This window comes from Candoia aspera, chromosome 15 (genome assembly GCF_035149785.1).
Source record: "Candoia aspera isolate rCanAsp1 chromosome 15, rCanAsp1.hap2, whole genome shotgun sequence".
Lineage (NCBI taxonomy): Eukaryota > Metazoa > Chordata > Lepidosauria > Squamata > Boidae > Candoia > Candoia aspera.
In genome coordinates this window covers 1,897,257-1,919,314 of record NC_086167.1, presented here as the reverse complement: position 1 = coordinate 1,919,314, position 22,058 = coordinate 1,897,257, and the positions used below count along the sequence as shown (strand labels likewise).

Here is a 22,058-nt window from a genome sequence, read left to right as displayed (position 1 = left end):
CGCTTTTTTCCCAGGCCGGTCTACGGCCATGGGATTTCCTGGCGATTCCCTACCTACATAATAAGTGGGCACGACTCTGACTAGTTTTCTGGGATCAGCCACGGTCCTAGAGTTGCCAGCAACTTCACGGGATAGTAATTGTAGGGGATGCCGCCCCCCCCCCCCACAAACATTTCTGAAGAACTCTACAGAAATCCAGACCTGCCCCCAGCCCTTTCCAGCTTCTGGACTTGGTTAATAGTTCATCCAAGTAACCGAAGTTACCTCCAGCCGGTGCCCAGAAGTCACCGCACAGCCAAGGCCTCCCGAGAGCTCCCTGACCAATTCTGCGGTGATTGACTGTAGCTGGGAAGCTCCCTGATGCAGACAGTTGCAGAAACAGGGCTTGTGCTCTGCAGCAAGGAGAGAGAACTGGCAAGGTGTCAGCAGCACCTGTGAAAGTGCCAGGTGACCACGGCCACGATTATTCCTGCAACATCCAGAGGTGGAATTAAGGGTACGAGCCACAAATCCCCAAACTGGCACGTCTTTCTAAATGAACGGGAAAGGAGAGGGGGACAGAACCTGCAACTGCTGAACACACAGGAACGAGGCACGTATCAGCTCACTAACTCTTTGCTCAGGAAGGGCGTGAGCCAGCAGCATCTGTTCCCGGAGGGAGAAGAGCCTCAGCGGCAGAGCCATGAAGATCACCCACAGAGGGACGCTTCTATCCGTGGTAAAGCGGAGCTGGTGCAGCATTAACAGAAACACCTTTTGCATGTCAACTGGAAGTCACTTGGCACAGGGTCGCACTACTAGCTTGGTGTACTTAACAATTGGAACACAGATGTATTTCTTCCACAAGTCGCATTTGTTCTTAGTCGTCTTGTATGTTTTTGAAATGTTTAATAAAGGTAACAGTAAAAAAATCCCCCCCAAGCATGCTTTTATTTTAATTTTTTATTTCCATAATTTAAACACTAGAAAAAGAGAAATTTGAAACTCAAAGATTACAGGAATAAACAAAAACCATGGGATAATGGCACGAGAACAGCCACCAGTACGGAAGCGTGCAAATTCCCATTTGGTCTGGACTCCGAGGAGGCCGCCAAGTGGCAACCCTCTCAAGCTGTCCCCGACTGGCCCCCGAGAGGCTCGAGTGGCACGGCAGGCAGCTTGACCGGGGCGCCAGGACCAGCCGCTAGGGCTCAGAGCTGCCCGTGGCCCATTATGACACCTGCGCGAGGATGGGAAAAAACTCTGATTTTAGCCAATATTACACTCTACGCCCCCAGAACTGAATTATGTCCTCGGTCGCCTCCGCTCTTTCCTGAGAAGAGATTTCTTTCAAGGGCTCTTAGTAGAATCTTCTTCATGATTGTACTGAAAACCAAGCAAGCAATCCGGCCCCTGCCTTGGAAGAATGCTGCTTGGGGCGGCCGCCCTTGGCCCAGATCTCCTGGGGGCACGGCCTGAGGGTGCTCTCAGCAGCAGCCCTGCTGCCACCCTCGCAGATGGAGGAGGTTCTTTTGAGGCAGCCCTGGTGAACTACAGACCCGTCCTCTGGTCGCTGCAGTGGCCACGTTTCCTTCTGGACGGCTGCAGCAAAACCAAGCTGAGGATCCTTGCGTTCCCGTCCACGTACATGTAATTTCAAAAACAAAGCGCAGAGGAAGCACACCAACTGACATTTTGAGGTTCACAGAAGAGCCCTGCCAAGTGATCGCCCACCTGGAGAGTCAGAGTGGCAGCTCAACAACAGAACCAGAATTTCCACACTGGCATCTGTACTGGCGTGTGACGTCATAAAATCCCACTATGGGACAAAAGGACACAAGAACCCCGTACTTCTAATAATGATTCAACTTCGCCCACCCAAAATGTGGAGGTTAGAGATAATAAAGGATCTTCTACAATGATCAGAAGTATGAAGGGAGAATCTCCGCTGTCACTGATTTACATGCAGCAGTAAACACGAAATGTCACACAGTCACATAGGAAACCAGCTCTGACATCTCAACTATTAAAAATTATTCCCACTCTTTTTTTCACAATGGAAAAACAATGCGGAGCAGAAATTAATTTCTACTTCCAGGCACATGGGTGGCATTGCCCCTCTACTTCTCCAGTTTTAAGGCCCTCCATAATCTACAAGGCCCATTTCCACATCTTGCCTGTTCGGGAATGGAATGGGAAAGTCAAGGAACAGGCCACAATTTCCATCCCTGGCAGGCATACCATCATTTGCCCCTAGGGTTCATTCTAGAGGTAAGATGAAGTATCCACATGGGCCTGAAGGTACCAAAAGTGCAAATTTTAGATGAGAGGAAGCAGAAGGCAAACCCTTTGAGTGATTCAGCCATTAAACCTGGCCCAAACTGCAGGCACTAGAGACAGCTAACAGCTGTTGATCATCATGTAAAATTTTCAGTTAAGATAAATATTTAACAGTCTCCCAAGCACAGAAACATCCCCATAAGGAAAAGCACAAGTCTAAAATTTCCTCTGTGTGGCTTTGTACAGCTACTTCCACCAGCTTCCACCAGGATCCAGGAATGCTCAGCTGCTCATGCTACCAACCAGCTCCTGATGCTGCATTTGTACAATTCGCTGTACGTGGGCCCCAAACAAGGCAGAATCAGGACAACAGGAAGTAACAACAGGTGCTGAGTGATAGTTGAGGTGGTGGGAGAAACACACACAAAAATGAGGGATTGTTGAGGTCTCATTGGCATTCTGGTATAACGCCACAATTAAAATCTACACCAAATTCACTGGCCCCAATTCCAAGACTGAAATCAACAAGAGAGGAAGCCTGCAGAACAGAGTATGATGAAGGCGGAACAGAGAGTAAAATCTCTCCCTAGTGGTCCTGCATCTCCTAATGCAGGAACTGTGAGGTGAACCTCTGAACTGGGTCCTCACACAGCAAAGCAAAGTGCAACAAGTAGCTCTCTCTGGGTCTTCTGCCACCAAACACAATTTGGGACAAGAGGACTACAGAAAACTCTTGCAGGTAACAAAGGATGGAAATGCCATGCAGAGTTTTCTCTTCTTTGAGCAAGACGTGCTTGCTGATGGGCACAAGGGGTCCTGCTGCCTGACAATGCAAACAGATCTGCTAAAAAAAAACTTTTAAAAAACCCCTCACCCTGGCTGCAACGTTACCAGGGTTCCAGAACAAGAGCAGCAGCAGAGGCAAACACATGGCTAGCTTTGGGAAGTCCTTACAATCCTAATGTCTTTGAAGGTGCTTTAGCCTTTGTTCTGCCCTATGCTTTTACCCGGATTTTGAAAAACCCAGCAGATGTCAATTCCCAGGGATAACGGAGGCTAAAGACAGGGCTGTTTGATAATGTTAACAGAAATTAATTATTCTCCTCCAACATATAGGAAAATATTTCTATGACTCAGTCAGATAGGTTGGCCCAAGCGGAGTGGCTGGTTTGGGAAAACGAAGCTCCCTTTCCAGGCACACCAGGCCACTGAAAGAGCTCAGCCTCTTCCAGCCAATTGACCCAAACTCAACTGCCCGACACCGGCTCCTGCCTCTCCTCCTTGGCGAAGAACGTTTCAAGGTCTGTCAGTTTCTGAATCAGGAGGACGTCAAGTTCTCTTCCTTCTATGGCTGCCTTCTGGGCCCGAGTGTAGCCACCCACCGCTCTGCCTCTGCTGCGAGCCCTCCTCTTCCGGGGAAGGGTGAAGTCCTGGAACTCCAAAATCCGTTTCCTTTTCTGCTGGCTGATTGAGATTAAAGACCCATTTTTCTCTTTTGGCTCTTCAAAAATGGTTTCCAGACACCTGAGAAAACCAGAAAGGAGTGAACTCAGGGCAGCATTGCTGTGATGTGGGCATGGACCCAAAGCCCTTTCACACAATTAGCAAGCAGACTCAAGGCCAGGTGTGTTTTTTCGAGCCACAAACATGCATAACCATTTGCAACCATATAGCACGTGCAGCAGAGATATCCAACTTAGGTGTTTTCCTACAACTGTTCTTTGAACAGTAACTTTAAACCACAAGATTCTCCATCCCACTGCTGTACCGTCTACAGCCTATTGGTAAATGTAACCAACCTGGTTGTAGGGGGAGATTTGTAATTCTTATTGGTATATATTTCCTCCAAGCTGAATTCAGTTTTCTTTAACCTAGAAGAAAAAAGGAGGTGGCAACTCACTACCAGCAAAACTTCTTAAGTTACAGGTCTTTGGTCAGGGAAAAGACAACTTTTAGCCACGCACCAAAGCTGCTTTATCATGTTTGGGTGGAGCGAGACGCCCCAGGCAGGTGACCCTCTCATCCCACCAGTGAAGACTCCCAACTGCTGCAGGAGATGTTAGCAGGGTCACCATCTCAGCTGCAGAGCTTTTTATAGCCCGTTACCTTGCCCAGAGTGATTTTTTAAAATATTTAAATAAGCAAATAGACATAAAAAGCACTTTTTTAAAAAGAAAGGCAGAAAGAAAGAAAGGTGCCCCAGGGTTCTACCCTTCCCCCCACTGTGTTCAGAATCTACTTAAAAAGGCTGGGAGAGGCAATCGTCAGGCTGGGGGCAGGTCTGTGGGAATGACCTTGAGAGACGGGGAAGAGCCACAGACTAGACAACAGACAAGGGGCAGCTGAGCCCACAGCAGGAATGGGGGCGGGGCAAACGTCTCAGAAGGGACCCTCCCGAGGCTTCTGGTGGGAATGGCAGACTGAACAGCCGTGCCTGCTGGTTCAGTGGGCGGAACTGACAACACGGTAACTTTTTTTGGGCTCAGGCAGGTTTTCCTGAAGCCCAGAAACATTCTCTGGATCAAGGAGAACACCTGGAACCCTCCCATCTGTCCTCTGGACGGCTGCTTGCAGCCAGAAGATCGCAAACAGCATTTTGCTTTAGACTGGTAAGAGCCAGCTGGGAGGAGAGGACGTCATCACTTTTTTTAAAGCGAGGACATCATCACGTTTTTTAAAGTATATGTACCCCGAGAGAGGCTTTCTACAGCGAGAAGCTGGTTCTCTTGGTGCTTAACGTTATGTTTGGGATTACTTTTTAATTTTTTTTAAAGTTTTGGATTTCATTTTCCTTCCAAATATAAAGGAGGATTGGGAGTAAACAATTGTCTTCCTGTTACTACTTTTGTACTAAATTTGAAGATATTGGCATTTTCATACACATTGAATCGGCTGATTTGAATCTTCAGCTTTCTATTTTCACTTTTCCTCGAGAACTGGCTGCTATCTCACCCTCACTTATGGAAACACACTCTGGAACCATTCCGCATCTTCGACTCTTGCTGGTTAAGCTCGTGGGGCGTGCCATGATCTCCTGCGTGAGACATGGAGGATCTCAAGCAGATTCTTTCTGACTTTCACCAGGATTTTAAACAGATTTCTTCTGACTTCTATCAAGCTTTTATCTAAGATATCCAGGACATGGTGGGAAATATGAGATCTAAAATGTGCCATCAGGTTGGGGATGTGGTGGATGAAATTGAGGAATTTAAGAGCGATAGAAAGTTTTTATTTTTTAGACTGAGATTGGGATTTTTATCGAGATGTTGGATGAGGACTGGATAGTGGAGTTGGAGAAATCTGAGGGAGAGAGTGACCTGCAAGCCATCAGTGAAATCAATCTCCTGGTGGAATGCCACGAAAGGAACCTGGAACCTTTGAGGGGGGCAGTTGGGCTGCCTGATTCTTCCAGGAGAAAAGCTCTGTGCACGGTGCGGGGATATGTAAGTGCTCTGGTTTATTTTGAAGTGGGACAAGAGTTGAAGAACGTTCATCTGGTTTGCTTTAAGGACTTGATTGATGCTATTTGCCCTTAAAGATTTGGATTCGCTGTTTTGAATTGGCTTTGTTTTTTGGGTTTATTAAGATTAAAATGATTAAAACTGTTGTATCAGGGTTAAATAATATTTATCTGGTTTGCTTTAAGGATTTGATTGATGTTATTCACTTTTAAAGGTATGGATTCACTGTTTTGAATTGTCTTTGTTGTTTTGGGTTTATTAAGATTGGGATTATTAAAATTGTTGTATTATTAACTATAATAGCAGACAATTTATGTGCTTTTTGATTCGATTCTTACTATAGATGACAGAAATGTATAGAATAGTGGTAGGAAGGGAATAATTAAATAGGCGTTATCTTTAAACAACAAAATATTTTGGAGGGGAGAAAGATGTTTAGGAGGTTTATATGAACTTTTTTTATTTTAATATAAGAGGGAGTAAACATACTTAGTTTTATTACATGTTAAAGTGGAATTATTTATAGAAATGTGTTTTGGTTTAATATAGAGTAAGAGACTGATTATTGAATATCCTTGCTGTTAAAAGTCAGAAGCCACATCTTTTTGTAAATCTGAAATTTTTTTCTCTTTTGTTTCTGCACTTTTTTAGTTTAATTTTTCTTTGTAGTTTTTTGTTTTTCTGTAGTTTTTATTCTTCTCTTGATACTTAATAAAATTTACTATAAAAAATAAAAAAATAAAAAAGAAGGGACCCTCCCTAGTTTCTTGGACTGTCAGGGCGAGGGAGGAGAGGTGTACTTTCAGACTTGCAAGGGTCTGTTAATGCAACCTTACAATAAGGATACAGCTAGTACTCCTCAGTGTGCTTCTTGTCTGGACTACCTCGCAAAGCTGACAGGCATCATCAATATGCTGAAGATACCCAGCTTCACATTCCTACCCCAGGCTGAAAAATGCAGTGGAAATCTTGGCCCAGTGCCTGGAGCTTGTGAAGTAAAACAGATTGTGGCTGAATCACAACAGTATGGAATTCCTGCCGGTACAGAAACCTTCTGATACTATGGCTGTTCCACCTATTGCTCCTGATGATCCCATGGATGATCCTGCTGAAGATACTGGCATGCAATCTGGGGGATCTCTTGGATTAATGACTCTTGACCAGCTGTTCTGCAAAATGTCTTTGCTAACACCTTCCGATCCCTGCAAGACTCTCCAATTAGATAGGCCAATCCTTCTCAATTCCAAGCAGCACCCAGGACTTCATAGGTACCAAGCAAGCTGGCTGTTGTAGCAGCAAATTAAGGCAGTGGCTCTACCTCTTTGGCCTGGGAAGCCCCATGGGGGTGAGGTTGGGATCTGGCTTAGGAACTGCCTTCCGAATCCGGATCTGAGACACTTTCTTTGGCCTGTTCTCTGACTTGTCCTTGAGAAAAAAGAGGGAGATACATTTTCAGCATTAGTCAAGATGTTACATCAGCATCCCCCCATTTGTCCCTCTGGTCCATGTGCAATTGGACGATCTCATCTCTTCACTCAAGTCCTCAAACGACTGAGCTGACAGAATGCCAGAGCTAGATGTTAACAGGACAGTTCCCTTCACAGTGGTTTTCCCAGCACTTGCACTGAACCACACACCTGCTTTCCCAGTGGTTCTTAGATGCAGCTCTCCATGGGGTGAGGAGGTCCTGAAGCTGATGTTCACCAAGAGCAACTGCCATCTTCATTACCTGCAGCTCCAGCAGGCAAGGTGTGGCTTTTCTTATCATTAGTTTACTCTACCTCCACCCTCAGTAACATGCTCCAGCAACAAAAGTACATTCCCCATGCAGCAACAAGCAGCATCCCATAGCCAGCTTGAGTTCATATTAGGTGTCCATTCCCACTCCACTGCTTACTTTTTCAAGCCGAGTTCCAGCCTCAGGCAACGCTGGGACACAAGCATCACGTTTATCTCCAGATCCAAGAGCTGGAAATCCCAGAGGAGAGTGAGCTGGTTCCGAAGCTGAGCAAGGTGCTGGCAACAGCACAGACAAGAATGGTTCCAACCTAGGACGGTGGCAAAGGGGCAGAGAAAAAAAAGATGGGTGAGGCCAAGGAACTTTGGAGTGGTGACAAAGTGACAGTAAAGTTAGTTATGGTGGGGAAGGAAGATCGCCAAAAAAAAAGGGGGGGGCTGGTGGGGCCTTGACCAACTTGAAGGAAAGGCAGGTTGGAAAACAGGCCTCGCTTGCCCCAGCTGACCTGAGCAGAGGCAGCTAGTGTGGGAACATGCGTAGGCTCACTCCATTAACCAGAAGAGAACCTTTACGAGAGCTTGAAAGCAGCCTTTCAACAGAACGTTCAAAGCAGGAGGAGTTCGCAAATCAGCATCTCGCATTTGGACAGGATGCCTTGCAGAGCCCCTCCGAGCAAAGCGCCCCCCCAAGCACTCAGGGATCCGCGTCCTCCCGAAGGCTCAGCACAGTTGCCTCTAAGGCTCCCCTGCTGTCTGTGCACACGCGGGTGCATGCTAAGCGCACTTCCACGGGGACTGCCAGCCGGGAGGAAAAACACAGGTGAAAGCGGAGAGCTCAAGGCAAACTTCCAGAACGGAATGTCTTTCCCATAGGCAGGGGTTGGGGGCAGAGGGGGGGCACACTGACCTCACGCCATTATTTCCAGCCCTGCAAGTGTCGCTCAGTGGGCCGGGCACCAGGGGCGGCAGGCTGAAGCTGGTTCAAAGGGGGGGAAAACCACAGGAAACAAACAGAAAATTAGAACATTACATAAAATGAGACTGCCTTCATTTAATCTACATTCCAAGATTAAACGTCACGCTGGAGGCAAAAACAAACCAGGATGGGATGATGCTCCCTGCAGCATGAGAGGCAGCTGCTCGTCTCAAAAGGGCTTCCTATACAAGGGCAACTTTTAGCCGTTGGGGTGACATCCTCCTTCCCGCTCTGAAATGGGCAGGAAAGGCCTGCACTCGAGAAGCACATCCCTAGCAAGATCAGGACAGGAGGGAAGGAAGGAAGCCTGCTCCCACAACCCTTCATTTGGCGGGGCACGAAGGAGGGCAAGGAATCCTTCCCGGACACACTGGAGAGCCTGGCAGAGCTCCAAGGTCCCCACTCCCACAGGTCTCTTCAAAGGTCGGGTCCACTGGAAGGCCACAAGCAGGGAAGGTTTGGACCCGGGGCCTGGCAAGAAACGAGAGGGCCACGCCTCCTCCTGCCAGCGCTGAGCCCCGGGGCCAAGGACTGCTCCTTGGGCGGCCTTTCATCGAAACTCGTGCTGGAGTCAAGACTGGTCTCTGTGGAGAAGCCACTCACCAGCCGCCCATCCGCCCTGGAAGTGCTTTTGGAAAAGCAGAACGTTAGAACCAGCCAAGCGAGAGAGAATCAAAGAATGATCTCTTGACCTGAGATCGAAGCCCCACACAGCACCTTGCGCTAGCCCAGAAACAAACAGAGGCCGCAGCATTGCAGGGAATCCACTGGAAGAGGCCTGGAGTTTATGTGCCTGCTTGCACCTGCCTCTCCCCTAAGTCCTTTTTCACGTCAAAAGGCTGCCCAGACCTTGTGAGGAGACTCACAGCTCGGCGGTCCCGGCCAAACTGGCCCTTGCGCCGTTTTAGCCCCAGCGGAGACGGGGTTCTTAGGCAGCCCCTGCACCCAACAGTCCGCTGGGGAAAAATGCAGCTCCAGATCTCCAGCTAAATGCGTTTACACACACATGGAAGCAAAACAATAATTTTACGTGGGGGAAGCTGGAATCGGGTGATGTGTCAATAATTTCCCCAAACGGGCTTTATGACACTTGATCCAGTTTTATTTTATTTATTTATTAAATTTATATGTCCCACACCCAGTGACCCTGGGAGGTTTTTTTCTGTACCACCAACCCAGCATAAACAGCATATGTTTTGTTAACTAGTTAACTCTGTCAAAATAAAGACTGGTGAGATGGGCAGTGAAGAAATGTGAGGAATAAATAAAAGTCAATAAACAAAGACTCACAAAGGGGGAAAAGAAACTGAATTTTTACAGAACGTGAGTCCACCCCATAAATTAAGCCCCTCAGCAGTCTTAGGCAAATCACTCTCCCCATCCTGCCAAACCGAGCCTGAGGAAGAGCAGGTGCCGGGCCACTTTGCCTGTCTTCCAGCAGCCAGTCTCCTCTCTGCTTCCACTCCACCACCTGCACCATGCCCCTTGGCTCTGAACCCAGTCAGGCTCAGGTCACCAAGCCTCTCCCGCCAGGGAGGCTGCGACCAGCTTCCCAACAGGAGGAGTGGGACGGCTCACCTTTCCACAGCCCACGTTCCGGCCCGGGTGTGCTGCGTGTGGCTGTGAGGGAGTGAAGCTGGGGTTGCTGTTCGCACTTGGGACAAGCAGCTGCAGCCAGGCAGAAATGCTTCCCCCCCTCCCCGGGGCTAGGTGCAGCTCACCCCTCTTCCGCAGGGGGCCACAAAGGTCTGCACTCTCTGAATTCTGAGATTAGATGGGCTCATTCCCTCCCCCAATTGCTGAAAGGGCAGGCTCACAGGCAGCCCAGCTGTTTGGCTGGCTGAGCCACACCCTGGCATTTTCAGGAATGTGCCCACATCCATCGGCAGCCTCACCCCATCCAGGCCCTTAGCCTACAGAAGGGAAAGCTGGCACAGAGCGCACACGGGCATGTAGGAGACAAGGAGAAGTCGGCAAGCAGACAAGGAAGCAGGAGGCGACGTCTGGGCAGTTACCACCATTACAGGCAGGCAAGCAAGAGGGCTGTCAATCAACTGCCAGGAGCATGAGCTGCAGCAAGCAGCCCATTCCGGTATGATTCCTGCCTGGCCGTGGTGGAGGGCTCAGCTGCAGCACTCAAGAGCAACACGCTTAAGAGTGGAGCTCAGAGCCTGGCCGGAGCGCGGCAGAAACCAGGGGTGGAGCGACCGCACTGGGGCAGCAGTTCACCCCAACAAGGGTAGGAATGTCTAGAGGGAGGCAAAGATTGTGTGCCACTTTACCAACTTCAAGACTTTTACCAGTTGTTAAGGACTGAGCATCAAAGACTTATTTACGTGGCTACGTCAACTTGTAAAGCCTAGGAGGGTGGGGTTAACGCAGAGCAACAACTTATTGTTGGGGAAGTTGTGCGCAACAATAAAGCATCGTGTACAATTACCTTCTACGTTGTGGTGTGTCTGGTCCTTGGAAAACAAAGAACCCTCTCAGTGGCTGGGAGGGAGAGCAGCAGCGTTAGCGGCCTCTGAGAGTACAACGCAGCAATGGGTCCTGCGGGAGGGCCACCCGATTGAGCAAATTTACACAACACACGCAAGAAAGGAGTTGGGATACCCCCCCCGGCCCCGCAAGACAGAAAGAGAGCCAGATACATACAGCTGCACAGGCTGATTCCCAGAAGGAAGAGAGGGCTTTACCTGTTCCTGCGGCCCAGGCCTGCAGTTGCAGGACCGTCTGGCTGTCCCTTGCAGGGACCGGAATGGAGAGGAGTAAATTTGGAGAGGAGGGTGGAAGGACTGTGCTGGCTCCATATGGACAGAACCCTGCCCAGCAAATAGGGCGAGGAAGAGAAGAGGTCGGTCGACACAGAAGTGCAATGCCTGAGCCCCTTCAAGCCCTGGGCAAACTGCAGCAGGGCCAGCCTCTGGATGGCCGGGATCCGACTCCCGAGACGCCTTTTCCTTGTCCAAACGCGATGGCAGCCGGGGGAAAACAAGGCTAAGGCTGTAGGGAGGCCACGGGCGAGGGAGCCTGTTCTCCGAGTGGCTGCCCCTCCCCCCCGGGGGGCTGGCGTGGAGCTTGGCTCGGCGTCTTTCTGGATTGGCGTGAAACCCGGGCAGCTCTGAGGCAGAGGGCAAGTGAGGCTGTGTCCTGGGGGCCACTGAGGCTGTGGACCTCCCAAAGCTAATCTGGAGGCGGGGCCCGGGGGCCCAGTCTTGGGGAGCTTCCCGGTTGGGCCAGCATCCATTTGATTGTGGAAAGACACAGGGAAAGCTGGAGGGCTGCACACGCAGGGGCTTTTGCTCCTCAGCTCAAAGAAGCACAGGACTGTCGATTCGATGGAATACACTGGCAGAGCCTGGGAGCCCACCATCTTGAAGCAGCAACTGCTGCTGTTGGGCCACTGATGAGAGTCTAACTTTAAGCTGGCAAAGGAAAAGATGTCCAGCAGCTTCCTCCTCCTAAGCTGGCTCCGCTTTTCAGCTGAAGGAAGCAGTGCACCACAGTGCAGGAGCGGCTTGCCTTTGGGGGCCAGCAGTTCCTCAGCTAACGTGGAGAGCCTCAGCAGCAAGGCGGCGTCTTTGGTGTGTCCGCCGAGCCAGAAGGAGGCCGGCAGGCTGCTCCGGCTGCCTTGCTGCTTTGCTGGTTGGTCCCAGAGGACAGCCTTTGGGGCGTGGGGGGCTGCTGGCCTTGTGGCTAATGGTGCAGCACAAGCGAGTTCGCCGTTCTCCTTGGGGACAGTCTCAGGGGGAGCCTTTGGGAAAGAAGATCCTGAGGTCAGAGGACAGCTTCTCGGTGCCCTGAGCCAGCTTGGTACACCAAGTTTTACACTGGCTGCTCCTGACGGTTTCCGGAACGGTGGAAAAGATCTTACTGGGCATGAACACCCAAAGGCACCAGTGCTGCTGCTCTGGTGACAGCCAACAGCTTGATGCAACGTGCCGAAAGCTGGAACGGAGCTGGGCCAGCTGTTTGCCTGCTGGCTACGACTCCTGAAGCAAAGATTCAGGCTTGTGGTCTCCTTACACCCCTGGCCTCTCTTTTGCCTTTTTGATTTGCTTACAGCCTGGAAAGGGGATTCCCACTCCCTCTTCTGCACAACGCCTCCTACGGAAGAAAAGGTCCGTTGTCCAGGACCTTCCGGGCTCCCAGCATCCTCATCGCAAAAGCTGCCTAAAGGCTGTCCGACAGCAAGCTTTCTTTTCACCTTGGGCTTCTCTTTCTGCCGAAGCGGCCGAGCCCCTGCTTCAGAATCTCTCCTCCGGATACTCTTGTCAACCAGGTGACCTTCCAATACTTTCTCTGGGCCTCCTGCCAGCTCCTGGCTGCTCTCTACCCTCAGCAAATGTCCTTCTTTACTATTGAACCACCTGGAGGAACTTTCTAATATCCCATCCTCTTGGGAGGAGGACAACATTGAGCTGCCAAGGTGTTCTGCTGGTTTTCTTGAGGAGAATAAAGGGTTAGTTTGCAGTGCGTAACTCAGGTTCGCTGCATGCCGTGGAGTAACTGTTGGTTCTGAGGAATCTTTGGCTTTTCTGGAATCAAATTCTGAAATATCTTCAGGCAAGCAGACAGGAAGTCTTGTGTGGACTGCACCTTTGAATGAAAACATGACCTTTCCATCCCTGACAGGAAACATTAAATTTTCTAAGAGGGCTTCTGAAGACTCGTCAGTGTCAGAAAGAATAGGAATCGGTAATTCTGTCATCCCAGCTGTTTGGCAACCCTCTCTCTGGTCGGCTTCCAAATTCTGTTTCGCCTCCAAGGACTGTTCTGAAGTCTTGGATGACAGGGCTACAATCTCTTCTACTCCTCCTGACCCTTGTTTGGCACCTTCTAGGTGCTGGGATATTTCCCTGCTACCCAGAGGGCAATCTACAAGGGTATCTTGTCTGACGGAGCTGCTTGCCCATTCAGTTTCCAAACCTGATGGGCTGACACGGCAATCAGCTTCTCTTTCAAGCCCCACAGTTGCTAGAATACACTCTCTGGCAAGGGGAGAGTCATGAGCTTTCAAAGAAGGGGAAGTTAGCGCTTCCTCTTTTTGAGATAAGCACATTTTTTTATTCTGAGGAGCCTGCAAGCCTAAGCCTGTACACATCAAACTAGATATTTCTCTTTTTCCATATGACTTTAAATGTAGTCCTTTCATTCTTTTCTGACCTTTAACCTTGGCAGGAATTGTAGGGTCTGTTTGAAAAGATGTCTGATTAGGAGATGAAGCCAATTTACTGTCAGATAATGATCCATTTTTAAAGTTTAACTTCTCCGAAGGACTTTTGTTGGCTGATTCAGAGGCAGAATTGAGTTCATCAGCTTTTGACTGAGGAGCCTGATTTTTAACAAAATCATTCCAGTTCAGTAATTCTGAAGTACATTCTAAGTATCCTAATAGTATCCTGGTACTTTGTGATTCTACAGAGTCTTCTTTCAATAGATTGCCAGTTAATTCTGATCCCAGGTTATTGGATGACTCTTCACCAAGTGTATTTTGCTGAAATGTATTGTGATAATATTCTGTTAAAGATGCAGTAACTGGTGGGGATAGGTTGTGGCCAATCTTTGAATGCAATGATTCATTTTCATTACACCTGATATATTTTATAGCTGAACTGATCAGAGTTTGCAAATCATGATAATCTACTTTCTTATAGAAAATTAAGGAAGACTGCCAGCATCCTAGAAACTCTCTCTCTGGTGAATCATTTTTCTGTTTAAACAAGGAACAACTATCAAGAAAATAACGTGGATAAAGAAGTATTTTCATCCAATAAATGGATTCCCTTTGCTGAGCGGAAACTGTAGTACATACAGAAGAGTCCTTCAGCTTTAAATCAGAGAGATTAAGTGCTAAGAAAGAGGGATGAATCTGGTATTTTTCCTGTTCTTCTAGGCTTTGAGCTTTTCTAACTCTGGCTTCACAAAGGTGGAGAATTTTGCTCAGGTCTCCACCAAGTGCTAGCTGGAGAGATGGGCTGGGTGTCAAAGTATAGTTACACACTATTACATTCTTCATTGTTTTCATTCCACCAGCATCAGCTCCAAATGAAGCTTTGTTGACTTCTACTCTTTCATAGGGAGGAAAAATATTACTGTTACCATCCAGAATACCTTCTGAATTGACAAAAGCATCATCGCCGTCAACCCTCCCGTTTTCAGCTTCTGCCTCAGAAGTTCCTGCCTTAAACAGACTAGAGCAGGGAGCGTCCAGAGAGCAAACTGAGTCCAAGGTGCTTCCTGCTCTGTCCAGGTCCACGCAGTTATTTCTGTAGGGACAGCAGTTGCATGCTGTATTGTAAAATGTCTGCAGAAAGGTGAATTTCCCACTGGACACAAAAGGGACTGGGCTTATTCCCAAGCCATGCGATATTTTGGTGGCTGTCCCTCTTCGCCCTTTTTGTGGATAGTTACAATCCAAGGAGAGATTTCTTGACGGGGCATAGAACTCCTTGGTAGCAGAACAAAAATCATTCGTGCCCTGGTCACTAGAACAGAACGCTCCTCCCCAGAGGGTTTCCATACCAGGCCTCCCCTTTCCTGCCCCCCTCAGCACGCATCTGGCCATTTCCCAGGTCCCTTCATTCATTACAGCACATCTGCTACTATTCTGACTTGAAGCAAATGCTTTCTTGTGACAATGCAAGGGACTAATGCTCTGCATCACAATGACTTCCTTTCGGGACAGGCTGTCCAAGGCCCCTCTGTGACCTAAACTCGTATTAGCTTTCTTGGTAAATGGAAGCCTGTCACAGAGTTGAGGGATGTTAAGGCTTTTTCCATCAGCAAATACATTGACATCTATTCCACTGGGAGAACCGGTAGCACACAGAGGCAGAGCTGACTCACAGATGAGGATGGCTGTCCCTAGATTGTCCTTAGGTTCCACTCGTGGCGAACCATTTCCCCCAAAGTCAAGGTGATAATCCAAACAGCTGCGAAGTGAAGGGATACTTCTGCTGCCATTGTTCTGAAAGCAGCCAAAGTTACTTCCTTTCAACAAAAGAGTCTGATTTTCTTTTGCAATAGCAAGCAATCTTTCACGAGAGAGAAAAGAATCTTTATCCTCTTGGATACCGCCAACCTCCGAAGAGCCTAGTTTTAGGTCTTCAAATGATGCCTGGACCACCTCACAAAGGGAGGAGATGCCCATTTCTGAATGCACATCTTTTGACACTGTTAGCTGTTTAGCTGGAATGGGAAATCTGCCACACCCTGAATGAAAATGTTCATCTTCTTCTTTCCAGCAGTTGTGCACAGCAGATCCCTTCTGGATTTCAATTGCTCCTTCATGTGCACAGCTACAAGGAGGAGCCGTACTATCATCCCCTTTCTGCTCTAGATCATCTTCGTTAGACAGCTCACCTTCAGCGCTCCCAGTCTGCCACATAGCCCCAACCACATTCGGTTCAGAGGCCCATTCTCCCAGAACCTTTTCACAGTTTTGGTTGCTCTTTAAGCTCTCCTCCTGCACTTCACAGGCAACTTCAAAGAGATCTGTGTGGTCACCCCAGGGTGTATTTCTGATTGTTGAGCTACCTTGAAAAGTATGACCTGTGGCTTCAGAACTCAGGCCTGGTAGGCAAGCACCCAAAGCCAGGGCAAGGCCACTATTACTGTGCATGCTGAATGTATCCTGCCGAACTGATGGACGATTGCTAAAAACGGCATTCATTTCTTGGCCTGGATTCTGAAATGTCTCTTCCCCGGTCTGTCTGGCACAGGCTGAGAGTCCTTTACCACCACCTTCTTCTTCCTCTTCCTCTTCTTCGGGGGAGGCAGGACTCAGAGGCTCTTGAGAGACTAAGCTGTCAGTTCCTGAAACTGCAACTCGGGCCATGACTGTGCCTCCACCTGAGCACTGACTGGCCTCAGGCACAATACCTGTCCTCCCTCGGGCACTGTGCTCTCCTGTTTTACCATACAGCCTAGTCCCATCAGCCTTCATACCTGGTGCTTCTCTCATGAGGCTTGATTGCTTTTCAGATGCTACCTGCACTTTTGCTGGGTTTTCTTCTACACAGAAAGAAAAAAGAAAAGAAAAGAAAAACGTTACTAAGATATGGGCCATCCCTCCTTTCCGTACCACATTAAAATAGCCTTTTCCCCCAACTGTCCTCACCCCTACCCATGTTGCAGTAAACATTCCGATGCCCAACGCTCTGTCTCTCTGCAATTCCTGCACTCGCACCCCTGCGGGAGGGGGCAGGCCAAACGAGGCAAATCCCCCTGGGTGTACTGTACAACTGCTCAAACCCCTCCTCCCCATAAAGGCTTGTCAGAAAGATCCCCTAAACTTCTCCCTTCGGAAATCCTTCCTGAACGTCAACAAAATGCTATATAATGACTTGGGGTCCTCATCCACTGAACAGGTGGCCTGAGGGCGAAAGCCTGAAAAAGGCCACACTCGATACTCCAGAGAAACGAAGTTATAGTTTTCTGTTGCTACCTGGCTGGTTTCCGCAGAAAGGATTACTGAGGAAAGCAGCAGGGTGGCTCCAGTTCATGACAACCAAGTCTCAATTTGACAACCTGAGTTCAGAAGAGCAAGGTTCCCACACGCAAGTACCTGGGACCAACAGGGCATCACCATGCTGTGTGCCTGCACTAGAACTTGGATAAGGTTCTAGAATTTGACACGCACTACTGTTTATGAGGAAAGCCAAACAAAGCCCTTCAGACATCACTGGTTCAGGGGAGGAGGTTCCCCCCAAAAATGCAGAATTCACACCTTTTCTGGCCAAAAATGAAGAGGAGTCTGGGAGCATCTTTTCCAACCAAGCAGTTTTATTAAAATGCAGAAGTGTTTGTGAACTGCACTCCCTTCATCAGATCCAGAGGGCGGCTGGGGTGTTTTCGGGCTAGCCCTTTTCTATGCCAAAGCAATCTGCTTGTCGGAGCCCCAAGGGCTGCTCAGCTTTTTGCCACCCCATTTCTGTTATCAGAGGGGCACCGACCATTTCAAGACAGGATGCTCACAATTTCTTCTCGGGGTGGTGGTGGTGGTGGTGGTGGGAAGGCTACTGTGCGTCTTTGGGCTTGCCTGCCTTTGCAGAAACCTCCTCCTCGTCTGATCCCTTTTTGCTGCCAAATCCAGTGGGACACAGCCACTGCTTTTCTATAAATCAGCCGTTTAAAGCAAGCTCTTCATCAAGGCCTTCAGCGAGGGAGACTCCTCCCTCCACTGCGCTTGCTGTCTTTTAACTTTACCTTTTATGTCTTGTTGTAGTTTCTTTGTTTGTTGCGAGCTGCCTAGTTGAGAGTTGGGCAGCGAACAAGTTTAATGAATTATTATTATTATTGCTTTTTCATTAAGAGTTGATTTTGAAAAGAAAAAAATCCTAGCAGAAACCGAACTGTGCCTCTTACGCTGAACAGGAGAAATTCACTCGCAACAGGCACGACCACCTTTCCCCTCGTGACGGCAACAGAAGCCTTAGCAGAGAGCAGTGGCGAGGCTAGGCTAAGGGGAAAGACGGCCAGATCAGGAGGGGAGAAGTTCGCTAGCAAGCTGACAGGCCCAATCTACGTTGGGCTATTCTCTTCCTGTTCGATAAAAAGGTCATCCGCCTCTCCATCTTTAGACAAGGATCTCAGGGTAACTTCTTGCTAGACCCACCAAGAGTTCACAGAACAAACTGACGAAGCCTCCTGACAGTCCATCCGTTAGGTCAGCGTTTCTCAACCTCAGCAACTTTCAGGCATGCGGACTTCAACTCCCAGGATTCCCCAGCCATCATGCTGGGAGTTGAAGTCCACACATTTTAAAGTTGCTGACGTTGAGAAACACTGCATTAGATCACTGTGATGCTACTCTCTCACTGGCCCAACATACTATCCCTACTTAGGTACACTAATGATGTAGCCCAAGGGCTTAACCCACTGGCAATAAATCTTTTGCATTTACATGCGAAGCAGGGAAAGGCGCCCCCCGCTAAGCAAAGGGCTCACAAAATCATCCCTCAGAACACTAGAGTGAAGACACATATGCGCGCTCTTGTATGCTGGTTCTCCGTAGCTTCTAAACCACTTATGTTCCCCAAACAATAAACAAGGGAACCATACTGAAATACCAAGTGTACCACTCATTATGTTCCCAGCTAATCCTCACCCCTCCAACTCAGACGGAGCTCAGCCTTTGCTGCCTTCCAGAACACTGGCAGGGAGGCCAGACTCAGCTTGTCAGGCCAGCCATTCCAGAGGGAGGGGCTGTTCCCGAGGAGGCTTGTTTCCAACCAGCCGCCTTCCTCACACCCTAACGAGGTGCCTCTCGGCCACAGCAAAGCAGGGGAGCAGATTTTCCTCAGATCAAATAGGCTTTACTGGAGAGCAGCAACGTTTGGGTTTGCAAAATAAACCCACGGCAGAGCCCCGAAAAGAATGCATGATCAAATACATCCTCACGTACCTAGATTCTGCAGCAGGCCTTTTATTTCAACACGTGAGGGACTTGGAATACATTCTCTCTCCTTCTGGATTAGCTGAAGCTCCTTCTGAAAGGGAAGCACGTATGTATGTCATCAACGGAATAGTAGGACCAAAGCTGTGAGGAAAACCAGAACTTCCTAAACACCTTTCCAGGCAGAGCAGTTGCATCCCAGCCCACCTGTATTGGGAGGCACGTTTGCTAGAGACTCACACTGCCTTCTAAGAGCGACCGACCTCCAGCTTCTACCTTCTGGAGCCAACGTGAAGGGTTGAGAGAGCCGCCATCCAACATTTGTTGGAGGGCCACCGCTTTCGTGTAAAAACACAGCTCTCAAGGAGCTGTTATTTTAATAATATTGAGAGAACGATTTTTTGCTGGTTTCAAGGAGTGGTGCTCATGTTACCTTTTTGCAGCAACAAAGAGCAAGGGTCTTGTAGCTCCTTAAATGAATAAAGATGTATTACTATGGCATAGCAGCTTCTTTGGGTGAGAGCCCACTCAACCATCAAATGCACAAGGTGGTCCCTGATTGGCAAATATATACAAAGGGGTGTAGAGAACAAAAAATTATTAAAAATGGGATTAGATACTGCCTGTCCTGCAGAATAGAGAAACGAAAGGCTGGCACATAACGATACCTCTCGGGTGCCCAGAAAAATAAGCGTGGTATCGAAATTCCTGATGTTGTGAGAGACCCTGTTTGCCCTTCAGCGCTTGATCTTACCCAGGCCCTCTCTGTACGCCAGGCTGGCAACTACAAACGGGCGCGTAGCACCAGGACAGGGTGCTCCACCCCGCCTCGGCCGAGACCGTTACAGCTCTTTCTAATTCTGCACTAAGTCTCGGGGGGCTGAGGGTAGACGGTGCTGCTTTCCAGCGGTGGCCCCAGGGCTTTGGAACAGTCTTCCGACGGAGGTCAGGCAGGCCGCTTCCTTGTGAGTGTTCTGGGAACTTTTAAAAACGGAATTGTTTTGGAAGGGCCTTTCCTGAATCTACGCTTGGTGCCATCTTCCTTTTTTGTTTCTGGTTTTTTCTTCATTTTTCTTCTTTTTGTGCTCTTAGGTGTCTAAGTGGTTGTACTGTTACTTTTAATCCCACCATGGATGTTTTATCTTTTACGTCTAGAAGTTAAGCCGCCGAAAGTCACTTGACTGCAGCAGCCTAGAAGTATTATAAATAAATGTATCAATAAAGGTACAGGAATTTTATTTTCTAAAAAATCCCCCTGGGAGATTTTAATGATGGTGCAGAGCTAAGTGAGCATTTCCAGCATGCATGAAGTCCCAATCAATCACCTGTTTCCTTCCAGGAAATACTGCAACCAAACCATGTGTTAGATTTTCTTGAATAACTAAGATGTAGACAAAATAGGAGCTGCTACTTCCTCTAGAAGTTGATGGGGAGAGGCATTTTTCTTATTATGGCCCTCTTCTCCTACAAACCTTTCTTTGTGTTACTATATCTTTATTAATTTTTTTTAAAGAGGTGATCACTCACATAATGTATAGTTTGGCCCTTACTTGAAATTCAATAGCCATAACCTTTAAAAAATAGTTTGCTGTAAGCTGCAAGGCAAAACATGAACACCAATTGACAAGTCAGCAAGCTACTGCTCACTCCTGTCAAAACTGATTACGTATTCTAAGTCACCACAAAACAGAGCATCAGGAATAAAGAAAGAAAAAGAGCATGACTCCCTATCATGCAGGCAGTCCTTGCTTAACTACAAGTGAGCCTGGAATTTTGGTTGCTAAGTTAAGCAGTCATTAAGCAAATCTGACCTGCTTTTATAACCTTTTTTGCAGCAGTTGTTAAGCAAACCACATGGTCGTGAAGTGAATTATGCAGTTCCCCACTGACTGTGCTTGCCAGAAGCTTGCTGGGAAGGTCAAAAATGTTGATTATGTGACCACGGGACACTGCAATGGCCATAAATGTGAGCCAGTTGCCAAGTGCCCAAATTGTGATCATGTGACCACGGACACGCTGCAACAGTTAAGTGTGAGAACTGGTTATAAGTTGGTCTTTTAAGCACCGTCGTAAGTCTAAACCACCACTAAACAAATGGTTGTTAAGTGAGGACTACCTGTAATAACCAAATAGATTTCATCAGTGACTGCACGTTTTAGATTTCAGCACCTTCCTTTCCAGAACTAACGAAGTGGAGACCTAATATATTTAATCGTATTCATCCATAAGTCCTGATATTGCACCGAAAGCAGCCCATAGGCATAACAGTAATGGCAATATTTCGACGAAGCATTCTCTTAATAAATCCTCAGCACTTACCAAGGAGTTGTATAATGCCGATACCCGACAGTTTTCTCTGGATCAGATCAGAATTACTTTAATGCTAGATGAGTCAGTTACAGGGAAAGTAAAAAGGGTTTCCCCCAAATTAGTGTTTTTCGTGGCCTCTAAGAGGAGTGGGCTTCGACTGCCAGAACCCCCACCCAGCACAGCTGGCTGGGGGATTCTGGCAGTCGAAGCCCACCCCTCTTGAAGTGGCCAAGGTTGAAAAACACTGCGAGAGAGAGAGAGATCAGAAGGCCGCTCCGGTTCTTACCTCTTCTGACCGCCTGTTTTCTTCGCAGGTTACAAGCCCTGGCCGGGCAACGAGCCGCCCGCCCTTCGCCGCGACGGCGCCTTCCCTCGGGCCTCCCTCGCCCCAGCGGGGCCCCGCGAAGCCGCCGCCCCGCATCATCTCCTCCTCCTCCTCCGGGCGCGCCGCTTCGCCCTCCAGGGGCTGCCGCTGGGGCGCCTCCCGGGCACGGAGGGCCCGGCCATGCGCTCTCCGGGGCTCGGGGGGCAGCCCCAGGGCCGCCCGCCCGCCCGCGGCCCCCGGCGGGGCGGGGCGCTCGGCGGGCAGGGCGCCCGGCAGGCCGGCGGCGTGGAGCTCCTGCCCCGCGGCGGACATGAGGCGTCAGTCCGCCCTCGCTCCGGCAGCGCCGCGCCGGCGGGGGGAGGCGTCGCCGCTCCTGCAAGGAAGAGGCGTCTGTCAGGCGGGGGACCGGCCGAGCCGCCCCTCCCTCTTTCCGGACCCCCCCGGGACCCCCAGGCCTCCAGAGCCCCGGATCCCTCCTGGGCCGCGGAGCCACCCGGAGGCGACCCCGGCCCTGCGCCCCACGAAGAGCCCCGGCCGCCAGGCGTCCCGCGAGGAGCCCGGCTGCGGCGCGGCTGGTACCTCGGCGGGCGG

General features: G+C 49.2%; 1 protein-coding gene across 1 annotated transcript; it reads right to left on the bottom strand.

Annotated features, from left to right (window-relative positions):
• Positions 1-927: 927 nt before the first annotated feature.
• Positions 928-21,869, bottom strand: PRR14L (proline rich 14 like). The gene is made up of 8 exons (XM_063315737.1): positions 21,429-21,869; positions 18,842-18,926; positions 11,130-16,449; positions 8,365-8,433; positions 7,618-7,768; positions 7,039-7,145; positions 4,059-4,130; positions 928-3,783 (listed from the first exon to the last, which is right to left on the bottom strand). The coding sequence occupies exons 1-8, from the start codon at positions 21,777-21,779 to the stop codon at positions 3,507-3,509; spliced, it is 6,432 nt and encodes a 2,143-aa protein (XP_063171807.1). The 5' UTR covers positions 21,780-21,869; the 3' UTR covers positions 928-3,506.
• Positions 21,870-22,058: the final 189 nt, after the last annotated feature.